A 16,493-nucleotide genomic window follows, 5' to 3' on the forward strand; every position below is an offset into this window, starting at 1 on the left:
TCAGCAAAATTTAAATTCTTCCATTGATCGAACTCCAGTTAAGAACAAGTGCTAGAAACTTCACTGATACACATTTTACTAGTTAGTTTTATGAGGTTATGAGTCTCCCCATTCAACTGAACATTGTCCTTCTCCATTCGTTCTGCTATTATAAGTGGCATTTTACCTGCTTTTGCGTAAGTTTGTAGCAGGCAGTTGTATACCTCAGTGCTTAAATGGCCAGCATTTCGTAGAATGACCAACAATTGCTCTGCCCCTTCAACATTGCCTTGCTCCCCAAGCTTCTTAAACATTTCTCTGACCAACCTTTCATGGGGATCCCATTTTTTTACGCTACCAACAGCTTTCGTGAAATAATCTAAAACCTTCTCCATCTGCTCCTTTTTCAAAAAACCCCATGTCAGAAGCTCCCAAGTAGTGTAACAAGTAGTAACGCCTTTTTCGACCATACGATTATAAAAGCTTTCGGCCATTTCCATCTGGTTTCGGTTGATGTATGCTGCAAGAAGTATATTTGAAACCCTAGCATCACGAGTCCCAGAAACTGACTCCCACTCACTATAGAGATTCTCAGCTTCTTCAAATTCCCCAAGTTTCACAAGTGAAGATAACATGCAAGTGTATTCAGCATCGTTCATTTTGCGAAAGCATGATTTCATCTTTTTCCAGATTCGACAAACTCCATCTTTATCCCCCATATTTGTATGCAAACTAAGAAGAGAAGAGTATGCAACTCGATTTTTCCGAGAAGCCTCTTTCTCCATCTCTTTCAAAGTACACGATGCTTTTTCATGGAGTGCCCTTTTTATATACAAGTTGGTTAGTGCACTATACGTAACCCAATCCGGATCTATTTTTGCCTTCTTTAGCTCAAGGAAAACTTGTTCTGCAGCTTCAACATCATTTTGGGATGCACAGACGGTTAACCATAAATTGTAGGTAACAACATCCGGTGAGGTGTTCTTCTTGAGCTCCTGAATCACTCCAGCAACCTTCTCTAGCTGCCCATTTGAGATATACAGAGAAAGCATGTGGTTGTAAGGAAGGGAATTCTTCAAGAAACCACATTCTGACATTTTCTCCATCAGAGCCTCAGCTTTGGCAGACAATTTGTTTTGGACATAGACATGGAGAAGAGCCGCACAGGTGGGGTGGCTTGCCATCCGATCAGGAAGATCCTCAAAGAACTTTTCTGCACTATTTAAACCACGGACTTTTGCAATCAAGTCCAAGTGGACAGCATAGTCACCTGGTAGCAGTTTGATATCTTGCTGTAATCTCATCCATTCACATATCTGCATAAACAATCAAATCAAGATGATAAACTAACTGCCCAATTGGGAAGGACACAATTAGGACGGTAAATCAAGCCAACTATTTGCAATCAAATCGGGCTCGACTTGTAACAAACTGGGTTTGAACAAAAATTTAGGTATATTAAATAAGCCAAACTTGTATAAACTCGGTTCGGTTCATATAAATTCGTATAATTTTTTATTATTATCATTTTTTACAGTGTTGTTCTTAACTTTGTAATAATGACATTTGAAGTATTTAAAAAGAATGCAAGGGAATCTTCTTTCTAATGTGATAAATATAGCTTGAATTCTTGTAATTGTGAATCTTGATATAGATGTGTGTATGCGTATAATGAATATATAACATACTTGTATAGACTCAAAATTGGATCATTTAAGATTGTAGGTAAGGTTATAACAAATAGTATAAATACCTTCATTATAAAATAATTTACCACAAAAACAAGGGCTATGTTTGCAAACGCACTGTATTCTTGTTTTCTGTTTACAGATTGAATTTCTCACTCATATCAAATACATTAACAAACAATTCAAAACACAAAACACTTCTCAAAATACAAAGCACTTTTTATAAAACTGTCTAATTACCTTCTTGTAGGAGTATTTTGAGAAAACAAATGTTTAAATTTTGTAAGGTAGGAGGCTTGGAGCTAACTTATTCTTTAAAAAATAAAAATAAGGATGGACACATGGCTACATTTTAAAAAAATAAATAATTTTTTTAATAGTAAGAAGTCAGCTCTACATTTGATTGAGTTTTCTCAAAATAATTGTGTACTTTATAGAAAATATTTTCTCAAATGTGAACTCCACCATATTACACTTGTAAAAATACTTCTCATCTTTATGTCACATCAAAACACTTTTTCAAACCTAAAACACAATACACTTACCCAAATAGATTAACAAACATAACAAAGATGTAGCTATCATGCATAAAAATGTAGTTATCATACATTAACAAACATAACAAAGATGTATTGTGTTTGTTAATGTATAACAAAGATGTAGTTATGTATGGTAAACTAACTGCCCAATGGTATACATTAACAAGCTAGAAATCTCTGGTAGTTATTATGCATAAATGACACAAGTACAAAAGGTGTAGAAATACAAATATAGGGAGCCTCCTCATCATTGGTAGTAGCTGGATGTGGAAATGCAAATATAGAGCCTCCCCATCATTAGTTACAGAACAGTTCACAAAATAGCATGACACCTTAATACAGACCTCTAATTTCTTGGCGACCAAACATTCAAAGCCTAAATTCTATTCACTTACCATTGTCTTGTTGGCACCAACAGAAGGATCTTCTACATTGCAAAAGTTCCAGTAAGAGGTTCTGGAGTATATATATATATATATATATTTGTGTGTTCGAGCGCGTGCGCGCTTAGTACTCATTGCTAAGCCCTAAAAGCTGTAATCATAATCCACACAACAGTTGCAAGAGTGTGCCCAAAGGAGGGCTATGTCTTCCAACTCTAGAAATCCCTGATACAATTATGGTTTCATATTTTACGTCCCAACTGTCTTTCCCAGGAACCAGAATTTCAAAATCTTACCTACTCTATCACTTTTGAAGCTTGAAACTGCTAATAACATATATTATAATTCCACATACTTCAACATAAAATGCGAGGGCATATGAAGGTTATACGTACTCTTCCCTCCTACGACAGAGGAGCTAGCTAATGAGTATGTTATTGTGAAAGGTTGCCAGCATATGCAGCTAGCTTGAGTGCATTAACAGAAAAAAGGAGTGGAGTTGGGTTTGCAATACTTATGAACCCCATTAGCATTCTTTATGAGCTCATTTACCTTTGACGTACAAGAGTTACACATTTCACCATCCCAGCGCACATGCTAAGCGGTTTGCATATTACGCATTTCATTTTCTCAATCCTAACCATAAAAGGAACTGGAGCAAGGACTATTAAGGATAATAGAACCTAGAATGTAAATTTCAAACCTTTTGCACATAACTACATTAGGCTCACTTCATCTTTCTTCCTCTCTTTACACCCTAACTCTTCTCCTATACAACTCCCACCTGTAAACCATAAAGCTGGACACTGGAAACCTGCATTCCCATTTCATAATATCACTCTTGTTAAGCAGAAAATTCCAAAAATTGTGACTTTAACACTAAATCCAACCCTTCAACCTGTAAACCAAATCCTCCCCGCTATCAAACACGTAATTGAATTCTCCCATACAAACGATCAACAAGAAAAAATCAAACCCCTCAACAAAAACGAATTGCCACATTGATACTAACCATCAAGGTGGAGACGGCCATCTCGAGGCACATCACGGGGAGATACCATAACCTTTTGTACAACCCAATGTTTTTTTAAAATCAACCATAGAATATGTAAGACCCCGTGGAAGAAAACTGATCCAATGGTTAGTTTAAAAAAAGTTGTACAAAGAGTTATACAAAGTTGTACACATTTCATATCTGACCCAATATAGAAATCCCCAAAACCCATCATTTCCAAAACCTCCAACTCTATCTCTAACAAAACCACTCGCAACGTACAACTTCTCAAACTTTTAACCACAACCCCATTTAGAAATCCTCAAAACCCATCATCCTAAAACCCCCGACTCTATTTCTAACAAAAACTACAACCAATAATCACTTGCCCACTACAAAGCCAAACGAGTTAAAGAATCTCAAGAAGAAAATAAAGAGAGTGAAAAGAAAAGCAGCAACTTAAAAAAAAAAAAAGAAAAAAGAAAAAAAAAAGTAAAAGAAATAGACCTCGAGGGCGTGTTTGTAGCGCTTGAGCTTGCGGAGCTCGCGGACGATGCGGTTGAGCTCGTACTTGCGGACCGTGTGGCCTTCTTCTTTCCATTTCCGAATGGCAATGACGGCGCTGCGTTTTGAGTACACCAGGCTCAGAAGCCTCCGGCCCAGCGTGTCTCTTCCGCCACCGCCTGAGATTTTGGTGGCTCCCCCACCTCTCGTCACGGCCTTCTCCACCTCCGCAGCCGCGGAGAAGTGGCGGACGCGGCCAATGGAAGCGCTGATGTAGCGGAGCAACATGCCTAATGAAAGTAACACCACTTTGACGGCTCGGTGTGTGTGAGCGATGCAACCTTTTAGTTTGAGCCTGGGTTGTGGGGTAACTGGGCATGGGCTGTACACAATATAGGTGGAGTGAGGGTAGGCCCATCTATCTTTAGGCTTGCCCTGGCCTTTTTTCAGTTGGTTTTGGGCTACTGCGTCTACAGATTGAATCACAACAGTAATGCATAGATTATGATCCTCTTAAATTATTTGTTTAAATCTAAAGAGAATTCAGGCAGGGTGATTATAAGAGATTAATTATAGGGCTCACCTAACTAAATAAAAATTGAGTTGTATAACCACTTATCCGGTCAGATGGGTCCCATAAATGGTATCTCGCAATTACCTGCTTGAATTCTCTCAAATCCGAATAAATAATTGTAGATGATCATGATCCATATGCATGTACGAGTGCTTATATATATATATATATATATATATATATATATATATATATATATATATATATGTCGGGGAATAATTTCATGGAATTTCCAACCCAAATTCGAGGGACCTTGAATTTTAAAGTGTCCGAACATGTTTTTGAGTAGCTCAGAGTGTGGAGTGACTCCACTTGCTCATACACATCGGGATTCCCTCTCGCTTGTTAGTCTCTGCATCGAAAACTGTGAATCTGCCGATGGTTTTAGTGGGTGGAGTTTGAAGGTTTTAGAGTGAAGACAAAAAAAATCTTGGCTTTTTGAAGGTCTAAGTAGAGCTTTGTGTTAAATAGGTATTCTTTTTAAATAAACTCTTTTTCTCTCATTTGTTTTCACGTGGACTAAGCGCTTTGGAGATTCAAAGAGAGATTGGATAAAAGTTTGAAATTTTTAAGCTGCTTCTCTGTTCCCAAGTTGTATATAAATAAATCTTGGCCTTTTGCTTTATAAAGAAGGCAGGAAAGCAATTCTAATTTCTTCCATAAATTTTATTCAATTAAAGATAATGAAAGCAAGTTTGTACTGGCTATAAATTCAAATCTTAAGATTATTATAATTGCTAATACAAATTAAATAAAGATCTATGTGCAATCTTAAGAGATAAGAATTCTTTTTATTATAACATATAACAAATCTTAATTATTGATGAACAAGGATTTCTAATGGCTGATTAGATGACATGAACAGAATAAACCTATTACTTTTGTTTCTTTCATTTTTGTCCTCTTCTCATGAACAAAGATAATTTTTACTAATAATATATTTTTTTAATTTTATTATTTTTTAACTTTCTTTCTCTCTTACCGTTACCATCTTTATTACTTTTTCTTTAATGCTTCTTCTAGGAGGTAAATATGGTTTATGGAATTGAAATAGTACTCCATAATTGACACAGTCTCAATTTACAACATTATCACAGTACAATTTAGCAAGGCTCAATTCCAAAAAGTAATGGTACATTACTTCATTTTAGGTGAAGAATGGATAAAGTTCAGGAGCAGCAAAGTCAACCACTTTGTGAGCAAATAAACTAATGTGGTGATGAATTTATTGAGGATTTACATCTTGATGATGAAATGATAGAAGATCAAAATGATATAAACTTGCTTGGGAATGATTTGAAGCAGCCAACTGCCAATTCTTCTTCATATAATGGTCCTTTGGAACCATGCCTTGGTTTGGAATTCGATGAGGTAGAAGATTCTCGTATATGTTATAATGCTTATGCAAGGAAAAAAGGTTTTAGCATTAGAAAAAATCATACTCAACTATCGAAGGGAGACACGTTATTGATTGGGGTAGATTATTCTTGTTCAAGGGAAGGATTTCGTCATAAGAGCTATCAAAAGAAAATCCATATAAATTTGAAGCCCGCATAAACAAGGGTAGGATGTAAAGCAATGATGGGTATAAAGAAAGTAGGTTTAAGATGGATTGTAAGTAAGTTCGTAATTGAACATAATCATGAGCTCCTTACTCCTAAAAGTACACGTTTTCTTCGTGAACATAGAGTGGTGACACGTGCCCAAAAAAATCTTATAGATACGCTCAATGAGTCCGATGTACCTCCAAGGAAGATAATGTCAGTGTTGAGTAAAGAATCCGATGGTGACTACAATGTTGGGTGTATTGCTAAAGATGTTGAAAATTATTTGGGCAATAGAAGAAGAGATCTTATTGGAAATGGAGATGCACAAAGAATGTACAATTATTTTCTTGAGAGCCAATGCAAAAACCCATGTTTTTTTTTTTCTCAATCAAAGTAGATGAAAATAGATACATGGGAAATTGCTTTTGGGCAAATGCTAGATCACGAGCTGCATACCAGTATTTTGGGGACGTTGTTACTTTTGATGCTACCTGCTTGACAAATCGTTATAAGTTGCCTTTTGTTCTTTTTACTGGAGTCAACCATCATCATCAATCTCAAATGTTTGGATGTGCTTTGCTCGTAACTGAGACGGCTGAATCTTATACATGGTTGTTGAAAACATGGCTTACAGCAATGCTCGGACGTGCTCCTTTTACAATTATCACAGATGATGACAAGGCTATGGCTAAGGCAATTGCAGAAGTACTACCAAATACCACTCATAGATTGTGTTTATGGCATATTTTACAAAAAGTTCCAGAACACTTTGCTCATATATATAATAAATATCCATCTTTCCAAGTAGATTTTCATCATTGTATTCATGACATACTCACATTTGAAGAGTTTGAGTTAGAATGGAGTCTTCTTGTAAGCAAGTATGAGTTGAGAGAGAATGATTGGTTGAATAAACTATATATGCGTCGTGAAAAGTGGGTACTAGCTTACTTACGAAACACATTTCGTGCCGGCATGTCTACAACTCAATGAAGTGAGAGTATGAATAAGTTTTTTAAATATTATATTCGTTCGAGCACAATGTGCGTGACTTTGTCCATCAGTATGACAAAGCATTGAATGCACGTTATCTTAAAGAGAAAGAAAAAGATGTCAAGACAAAAACTTCTAAACAAAATTTTAAAAGCATGTTACAAGATGGAAGCTGAGGCAGCAAAGGTTTACACAAGAAAGTCATTTTTGATGTTTTAAGAAGAGCAATTTAAAAGTCAAAAATACAATTCATCTAAACATCGGGAAGAAGATATATAGAGTGACCCATCATGAGAGACAAAGTCCATTTTATGAAGTTGCACTTGATGTTCTTGAAAAGAAAGTTACTTGTACATGTCATATGTTTGAATTTGTTGGAATACTATGTAGGCACATTCTTCAAGTTTTTTTGAAGAAATCTTTGGTGGACATTCTTCCTCAACATTATGTTTTAGAAAGATGGACGATCAATGCCAAGAGTCACATTATACATGGCATATCTAATGATGCAATACAAGTAGAGACACAAAATTCTTCTACCTTGATGAGAAATACCTTAAAGTTGAAATTCGATGATGTTGTAGAATTGGGGTCTCATTCCAAAAAAAAGTATGAACATGTTGGCATTGGTTTACAAAAGCTTCATCATGAGCTTTTGACAATGGATGATGATTGTGATAAAGATATAGAGGATGGTGATGTAGGAAGTGCCAATGGTCTTGTATTAAATAGCCAAGTATTGTCAAACATTACATTCACATTGCAAGATCCTGTAAATGTTCCTTGTAGAGGACGGCCCAAATCTTTGAGACAAAAACATCCAAAAGAAAAAAAAGTAGCCTCCACAAGGACTTGTAGCATTTGCAAAAAAAAAAGGGCATATGAGAAGCAATTGTCCGTCACATAAGCAAGGTATTCTTACAATTTCTTTTTTTATTTGCAATACTTTACATTAAATGTATTTTGACTTTATATTTTTTCAAAATGCTATTTTTCAGTAGGGATATTGTCAACGCAAATTTGAGGCTGGATAACTTAGGGTCGATAGACCAACAAAGTTTAGTAAAGGTAAATTTTCATGACAACATATTCTCTACCAAGGTAATATGTGATTATTTGATTAATAGTGAAGATATCTATTATTTAACTTTTGTTTATTTGTAAATAATTTACAGTGCTCCTTGCCAACTATGGTATATCCCTCTACAATGACATTTGTCATGTCTCAATATCCTGTATCTTCATTGGATACAATTAATATTGGTGTAGATAGGATGAACGATTATGGAACTCTCTGAAGTTGCTGTGATTATTTCTTTTTGTATTTGACTACTGGATAATTTTGTTTACTTCAGTTTCTATACATATTATATAGTTTTCCTTTTTACAATTCATTGGCATAGAAGCTGAATTGAGACCTGAATCAGATGTTAGAAATAAATTTTTGAAGTTACAAGGCCGTGATGGCTTCAGCTATTTTTGAAACAAAATCATTCCATTTGCCATTTTTTTGTCTTCACCACAACTAGTTGCAACATATATTATACGACTTCTTTTGAAAGAATTGCTAAACAGCAGCAACATAAGCAAGAATCCCCTTTGGCTTTAGTTGGCAGCCGGTTTTGCAATGCCTTGCTTGACAGCCTCAGCGTATGTCCTATGTTGATAGGTCAGTGTCGATTCAAGCAAGTCCCAAAGCGAAGTCTTGGGGTCCCAACCTGGTATTCATAATCCATTAAATTCCCTCACAATGCTCCTAAAAATCTAAACGCTTTAGAATATATATATATAAAGAAGAAGATAAGAATCAATACCAAGCTGCCTGTTGATTATGGTCATGTCAGGAATTCTCTTATCACTATCATCATATCCCACACTCTAAAATTCTTTGGAGCTCACATCAACAGTAGGTACTTCTAGAGGAGGTTCCCCACTTACCTTCGAATAAACCTGCACAGTGCAAGAACATTAATTCTCATATCCTAAAAATTCCATTAAAAGCCACTAATGCTTTTCTATTAAACCAAAAAAAAAATACACCCAACACAACCCTTCACCTCAATCATCATTTCACCAAGCTGCCTAACTATAACTTCATTGTTAGGGTTGCCCACATTAAAAATGTGACCATTGGCTTTAGCAGGATTTTCCTGAAAGAAAAAGGATCATTACACCACTCAGCCACATCTTTTGTATATCAAATATTAATTTAAAATGAAAGGGAGTATATCGAAACTCACAATCATCAACAAAACAGCTTCAATTGCATCCTTTATATAAACAAAAGTTCTTTGGGATTCACCCCCATCCACAAGCTTGAGTGGCTCACACCGCAGGAGATTCTGTAACATGAAGAAGAAAGGACATGATTACAACAAAAATACAAAACAAAAGAGAAAAACAGAAATCTAAAATCTTGAAATTCACTAAAGATATGACAAAAACTGATCATACATTACTAAAGCATGCTAGAACCCTTGGAACACCCTCAGTTGGACTGTCAATGCCGGGTATGAAATCCATTCTGGGTCCAATCCAGTTAAAGGGTCTCACAATTGTGAACTCGAGACCATTCTCTACACCCTCAACTGTAATTAATAAGACAAGAAGTCAAAATATACATTACAAGTACTGATCATAAGCAGCCCGGCCAATGGAAAAGATAGCTAGCCATAAATCAGCCTCTCAGTCAATTGCTTTGCACATGCATAGGACCATCTCTGTTTCTCAATAGAACCAAAAATGCATGGGGAGGTATCTTCTTTAAGAACATAATACTCAGGATCCTACAACAGATAGCACATACAATGACTCAATTCAATGCAAGCAAGGTAAATGCAAAACAACATTAACTTAAAGCAATTCACTATATTCTCATTAATCTGATAGCTGCGATACTTTTTTCTCTTTGGTGAAGAAAAAAAGGGGACTCTTTATTCAAAACAAGTGCAGTATTTAAATTCTGAATCTTGCCTAACTAAAGGGTACCCATCAAGCAACATTGTCAGCATGGCTCAATATGTAGAGCAAATGGTTTAGTCCTAATAAATTCCCAAACTAAAGACAATACCAACCAACCTCAGTAGTGCAAATAAACTACTTTCCATGTTAAATTTTTCTCACAATTTCAGAAGCGAGAGTAACACCAAGATCTACAAAACCACTTGTCAATTACATAGCAGTTAGATATTCACACCTAAAATACCCAAATGCACGTTTATGTGGGTTGGAGAAATGAACACAAATCAACCAACATCAACTTCTACATTAAGCATATTGTAGGAACAGAGAGAGATATGGAGAGCAAAAGAATTAAACCTCATGATCACAGCCCACAAGTTGTTGCTCGCTAAGACTAACAAGCTTCCTGGTGGCAAAGAAGTTAGCACCTTCCAAGGCCCCAGTTGTACTGAAACTCCAACATGATCCGCACGAACCCTACTCAAAATAATAATAGAAACACATAAATAAACAAACAAAACAACTATTAATTCATTCACAATCAACGTCAATACACATATTACCCCACAAATTAAACACCAAAACCAATTTCCAATTTAAATTTAAAAACAAATCAAATCCAAACATTTACACACCTAAAGTAGCTCACAAAAAAAAAAAAAAAAAAAAAATTTTTTTTTTTTTTTTTTTAAGAAATGGGTACCTGATTTTTGATGGCGGAAACAGCTCCATGATCTTTCCAATCAAAATCGGCCGAAAGATCTTCGGTCGACAAGATCGGGTAAGGTCCGAGAATTGGGTCAAGTCGTGGGTCGCCGACGGGTCCATCTTCTAGTGCCTACGCGCTGGTCGCGGGTTCACTCTGAACACCGTGAACCTGAGCTCGTTCTCTTCCTACGACCCATAAAACTTGTCGTACCTCCGCTTGAATAGCTTGAAGTGTCGGTGCTCTGCTTAGGCTTGCGGGGCGGTACAGTGGCGATGGTCGGCGGAGGAGGCAACTGTAGGTGGCTTGCTCAAAGGCTGGCAAGGCAACGCTTAAATCATGTGAGTTTTTAATTTGTTTCAAAAAGAATCTGGTGATTCTGTGTTTATTGCATTTTGTGAGTTTTGATGAGTTGTCCTCTTTTAATTAGTTGCTGTAAAAGGAGGGTTTTGCAGCCCATCCTGATAGAAGGTATTCTCTTAGGCTAAATGAGTTGGCGGGTTGACCTGTTTACTAACACGATTATAAACGGGTTGGCGGGTCAATCCACGGGTTGACCCGCCAACCAGTTTACAACCTGTTTAGTAATCGAGTCACCCACCAACCCGCGGGTTGATGGGTTCAACCCGTTTGCTTCTTTCTTCTTCTTCTTCTTCTTCTTCTTCCTTTTTATTTTTATTATTTTTTTTTTTATTTTTTTTTTTATTTTATATATATATAAAAAATAGAATAGTAAAAGTGTCATAGCCTTTAAAAAATTCGGGTCGTGTCAGGTTAACATGACCCTCTTGTTTAATTGTGTCGTGTCAGGTAACCCGATGGGTTAGTCGCGTTGTGTTCGGGTTACGGTTTTAACCCAATTAATAATCATGTCAGATTCGGATTGGCCTAATCGGGTTCGCAGGTCAAGCGGGTTGATCCAAACCTAACAGGCCAGCCCGAATTGCCCACCCTAATGCGTACTGGAAGAATGGGTTAGAATTCGAATACCCTTTTGGTCATTCAGCTTCCTCATTCACGGGTTTTGCATTAGGAGAACACAATACGCGTGTATTATTTTAATACACGCCCGATGGAGACAGAATTTAAATGATTATCATTAATTTTTATTTTTATTTTATCAATTTAAACTTTTAAGATAATTGATTATCTAACCATTAGATAATGATTTCTCTTAGGAGTTTCTTACTAGACTATTATAAGCTTTGGTGTTCGAAAATCTTTGAAAATTATTGACATATAGTGGTTCCAAATCATTTACATTAGAAAACATGACATAAATTTTCTCAAAAATTTATGATCACCTTTTGTTTGCCTATGTCTCATATAGTCATTGCATACTCTCACAGAGTGAACATAAAGAATGCCTAGGCATAATTCTCGAGGTAAGATCTAGACCAAAACACGTCGATTTATGTCAAATTTGACTCTAATTATTCCCATCCGCTCTAATCGCAGTTACAATCTATAGGGTATCTCCCTCCAAAATAATGTCATTAAAACTCATCTCTCTACTTAACTCTACAGCTTGTAAAGTAGCCAAAGCTTCAACCACAATTAGTTCAGCTAACACGTTTTTAGTAGTACTACGTGTAACTAAGAAAATGCCTTAATAGTCCTTGACAACAATGCCAATTCCAATACATCTATGATTCTTATCCGCAACCACATCCCAATTAACTTCGGTAATTAATAAAGTACGAGATTTAATTAAGAGAGATTAGAAGGTCTTCCATTGACGTAAACATGACAATGAATGATGCTTGACATCAATATGGTAACAAAAAATGAAATCACAAGTTAGTAAGAGTGGGAGACCGACTGAATTAAGTATTAATTAAGTCAATGATAACTATAATTATATTAGAAAATTAAGACTACGTACGCTTTCAAAGATCGGTGGAGCAATAATGATCACACGACAATCTCCAAAGTTTAGGTAGGAAAATGGGTAGCTTTTATGATTTTCAAACTCCAAACTGTTGGAAAAGATGGACATTATATGACGTGTATTATTTTAGAACAAAATAATACAACTGAAAATAAGAGATATCAGTAGAAAAAACAAGAGAGTGTAGTACTTACTATACTATAGAGCTTCAAGAAAATAAAAATTTGTTGTGCCGAAACTATGACAGAGGTGGTTTATAAAAAATTTGATTTCTTATTTTCTTTGTTTCTACGTCTTCTTTTTCTTTTTTATATTCTCATTTATTCTCTTCCTTTATCCTTATCTTTGTTTAATTTTCACCCTATTCTTTTTTTTTTTATTCTCCCTCTTTTATATATTTTTTTATGCTCCTTTATTTTATTCTCTGCTTTATCCTTTTCTTCATTTATGGACATTCTTTTCTTAGGAGATGATATCGATTGTCAGACTGATCACCATAATTAAGAGCCAATAATAGTGAAGGTTAGCGGGTTATATATATTTCTTCAATAACAATGAGGTTATATATATTTCGGCCTAAAAAATTAAGCTAAAAAAAAAAGAATAAAAGAAATGACACTAAAATCATATAAGCATGTGTGTTGGGCCAAGTTTGCGTTTAGGTCAAGTCGTGGGTTTTCCAATTATATTTCGACCAAAAACCTATTTTCGATCGGGTAGGAGGTGGTTTAGTTTAATGGGTCGGAGGCCCACTAGCACTTGGCTGGTTTGATTTTGAACTAACTCCAGTCGAATTATCTAACTTATTCCGCCCAAAAATTAGCCTGATTCTTCTTGTAATAAGCTTTTCTCTTCTATTTCCTTTTTTTCTCTCATTTTTCTATCTTCTTTTTACTCCGGCGTAGCTAAAATTGTGAGTGTTGCCTATTTTGATTTAAAACTCTTATCATATGGATGTTAAGAAAACATTTTAATCCTATGAATACTATGTTTATGTATTGGAAAATGATTTTAATGTTGGTCACAACTTTGATCTTGTCTCTTTCAGTCAAGCCTTGGCAAGTCCTGAATCAAGTAAGTGGCTTGAAGTTATGGAAGACGAGATGTAGTCTACGGAACATAGTGGTGTTTGGGAACTTGTTGAAATTCCTTCACATGTGAAACCGATTGATTGTAAATGGGATTTAGGGCTCGATTGATATGCGGAACAGACTCTTAGAATGGAATAACTATTCTTTTATTTGGTTGCACACTATTTCTAGGATAGGATTTTTGTTTATATTCTTTCTCAGTGAATTGAATTTGTTCTTGAACTTATTCATTTGAATTCCTATTCTAATTTGCATTGCGGGTGAATCATGTTTTGGTTGAATAGAGGTATTCATTCAATTTTACTTGACGTTGCTTCTCAGGCGTTGGGGTTCATTCAATGGAGGCATTCATTCATTCCACTTTGAAACTAGCTTGTCTGACGTTGCTTGCCATGAAAGAAAAAAGCTTTTGGAGGAGACACTCACATTTTTATAAAAATTGCGGTTATGTTTAGAGCGGAACAAACTATGGGATAAAAATAGCTATTTCATTCCACCATCTTTTCATTCTTTGTAATTGTTATTCATTTTCTTAATGGAATAGTCATCTCGCGAACCAAACATAACCTTAGACTAAAATGGATTCGAAGGAAAAAGGTTAACCGCATAAAGCAATGTTGGTAACAAAAGGGTTCACTTAAAGTGAAGGCATTGACTAAATTGAAGAAATGTACATATGGGCTTCCATTCAAACAAGCATACACGCTCACGAAAAAAAAAAAAAAAAATACAGTTGTAGTGGTATTTAAAATTTGATGAAGTTGTGACATCTTTTGGTTTTGTTGAAAACATAGTGGACTAATGCGTATATCTCAACATTAGTGTGCTAATTTTTTTTATTTTTTATTTTTTTTTATTTATTTATTTTTTTGTATTGCATATTGATGAAATAGTTGAAACGAAAGATGTTGGAGAAACTTCTTTTGTACTTGGCATTGAGATACATCATGATAGGGCACGCGATATTATTTCTTGGACAAATCCCAATTGTAGAACTTGTTGATGACTTCAGCAAACACATAATTGCGCCACTGGTCCCTCGAGTTGGCTTAAATTACAAATCACTCCCTATAGTACAAAAAGTTCATGGAGGGTCCTTGTGGTAAACTATAATTACGAATCACTCCCTAAACTCGTTTTTCGTCCACCAAGTCAACAAAATCCGTTAATTTGCCACATCATATAAATAGTGAGACAATCTCTAAATGTCATTTATATTGTAATATACTAACGGACTTTGTTTACTTGGTGGACAGAAAACGGGTTCAGGGAGTGATTCATAATTTAGGCCAACCCTAGGAACCAGTGGTGCAATTATCCCTTTGTGCCGGGGAAGATAAATATTTTTGTGGAGGCCCAAAAAGGGTTATTCTACTGCCATGAATTAGGGTGAATTTGAGATTTCAATTTCATAAATAAAATAGTGATTTTAAACTAAATTGCAGAAAATAAATTATTTGAGAATTGCGTTTTTAAAAAATTGTTATTTGAAAATGCAGAAAACTGCATTTTCAAATTGCAGGCAATGTGTTTTTTTTTTTAAAACGCAGAATTTTAAAGGCTAACCTGTGATTTTAAAGGTCAAACTGTAATTTTACCAAACTCTTAACTGCGTTTTTAAAAATTACTTTTTCAAATAGTACATTTTAAAACTGGAAAATAATAACAAATTAAAAATGATTAAAAAAAAATTGAAAAATTTGTTAGTAGGCCGACCACCATGGCAGAAGCATTGATGGGCCCCCAATTGTTCTTTTAGAATATATGGAAAATATATTATATTTTTTCGTATATTTGAAGAAATCTATAATAGAATAATTAATGCGGAAACAATAGAGAGAAAGGAACACAATGAATTATGGGTGGTTTGGTTTTAGACACTTACGTCCACCATTACGAATTAGCCCTAAAGGCTACATTGTGCTCATTGACTTGTTTGTCTACAATACAAAGGTCCCTATTTATACGGTTTAGAGTAAATACAAAATATGATAATCAAATCACCATGATTTGATTACAATTAACCTGTAAATATGAAATATAAAAAATATATATTCTGTATATTCTAACATTTTTCAATGAAATGCATGAACCCAATTTGGTGTCGTGGACTTTGCTTATGGTGGGGTACATCGATGCAATCATGCAATTGAACCCAAAATGGCTCTTTGGTTGTTTGTGATTAATGCTTGTTTGGTCCTTATTGATCTTGAAGTAGGTCTTGGACTAACGTCAGGTGTTTTGGGACTGTAAACTGACATCTAATAGGGATCTACACCAAGACTCATTGGGTGTGGAACCCACATATATGGGACCTACATGCATGGGTCCCACACCCTATGTGTTTTGGTGTAGAGTTGATGTAGGGTAATGTGATGTAGAAAAATCATCACTGGTGTTATACCCCCCTAAGCTTTTTCTTAAGATATCATACAATGAAGAAAGAAAGGGTTGGGGGGAGGGGTTTCAAAAAACTTTATTTCACCAATCTTTGACAACTTGGACAGATGAATGAGCTTGAAAAGAAGCCATGCATTACTTTGGATATAGCTAGCTACCAGGTTGTGACAATTTGTATTTTTTCAGGAAGTGATTAATAGATATAGAGGCTACTTGGTTGTTTAGGTGGTGGAGGGTGTTCAA

At 35.4% G+C, this 16,493-nt stretch overlaps 2 protein-coding genes across 3 annotated transcripts in view; both read right to left on the reverse strand.

The window, feature by feature from the left end:
• Window positions 1-4,803, reverse strand: LOC133883033 (pentatricopeptide repeat-containing protein At4g02820, mitochondrial). Of its 2 annotated transcripts, none has more exons than XM_062322210.1 (3): window positions 4,746-4,803; window positions 4,091-4,557; window positions 1-1,295 (listed from the first exon to the last, which is right to left on the reverse strand). In XM_062322210.1, exons 1-3 carry the CDS (start codon window positions 4,789-4,791, stop codon window positions 39-41), a joined length of 1,770 nt encoding a protein of 589 aa, XP_062178194.1. In that variant the 5' UTR covers window positions 4,792-4,803; the 3' UTR covers window positions 1-38. The 2 variants fall into 2 exon arrangements, with proteins under 2 accessions (XP_062178194.1, XP_062178195.1); XM_062322211.1 differs by having other exon boundaries at window positions 4,671-4,789.
• A 3,993-nt stretch (window positions 4,804-8,796) lies between these two features.
• LOC133852532 (UDP-D-apiose/UDP-D-xylose synthase 2-like) overlaps window positions 8,797-16,493 on the reverse strand; it is a gene marked incomplete at its 5' end in the record, with an annotated part of 35,914 nt that continues 28,217 nt past the window's right edge. Inside the window, 2 exons of the mRNA XM_062289297.1 lie at window positions 8,797-8,919; window positions 9,016-9,151. Of these exons, the coding sequence (XP_062145281.1) occupies window positions 9,080-9,151 (72 nt within the window). The remainder of the gene's footprint in view (window positions 8,920-9,015; window positions 9,152-16,493) is intronic.

Source organism: Alnus glutinosa, chromosome 12, assembly GCF_958979055.1.
Source record: "Alnus glutinosa chromosome 12, dhAlnGlut1.1, whole genome shotgun sequence".
Lineage (NCBI taxonomy): Eukaryota > Viridiplantae > Streptophyta > Magnoliopsida > Fagales > Betulaceae > Alnus > Alnus glutinosa.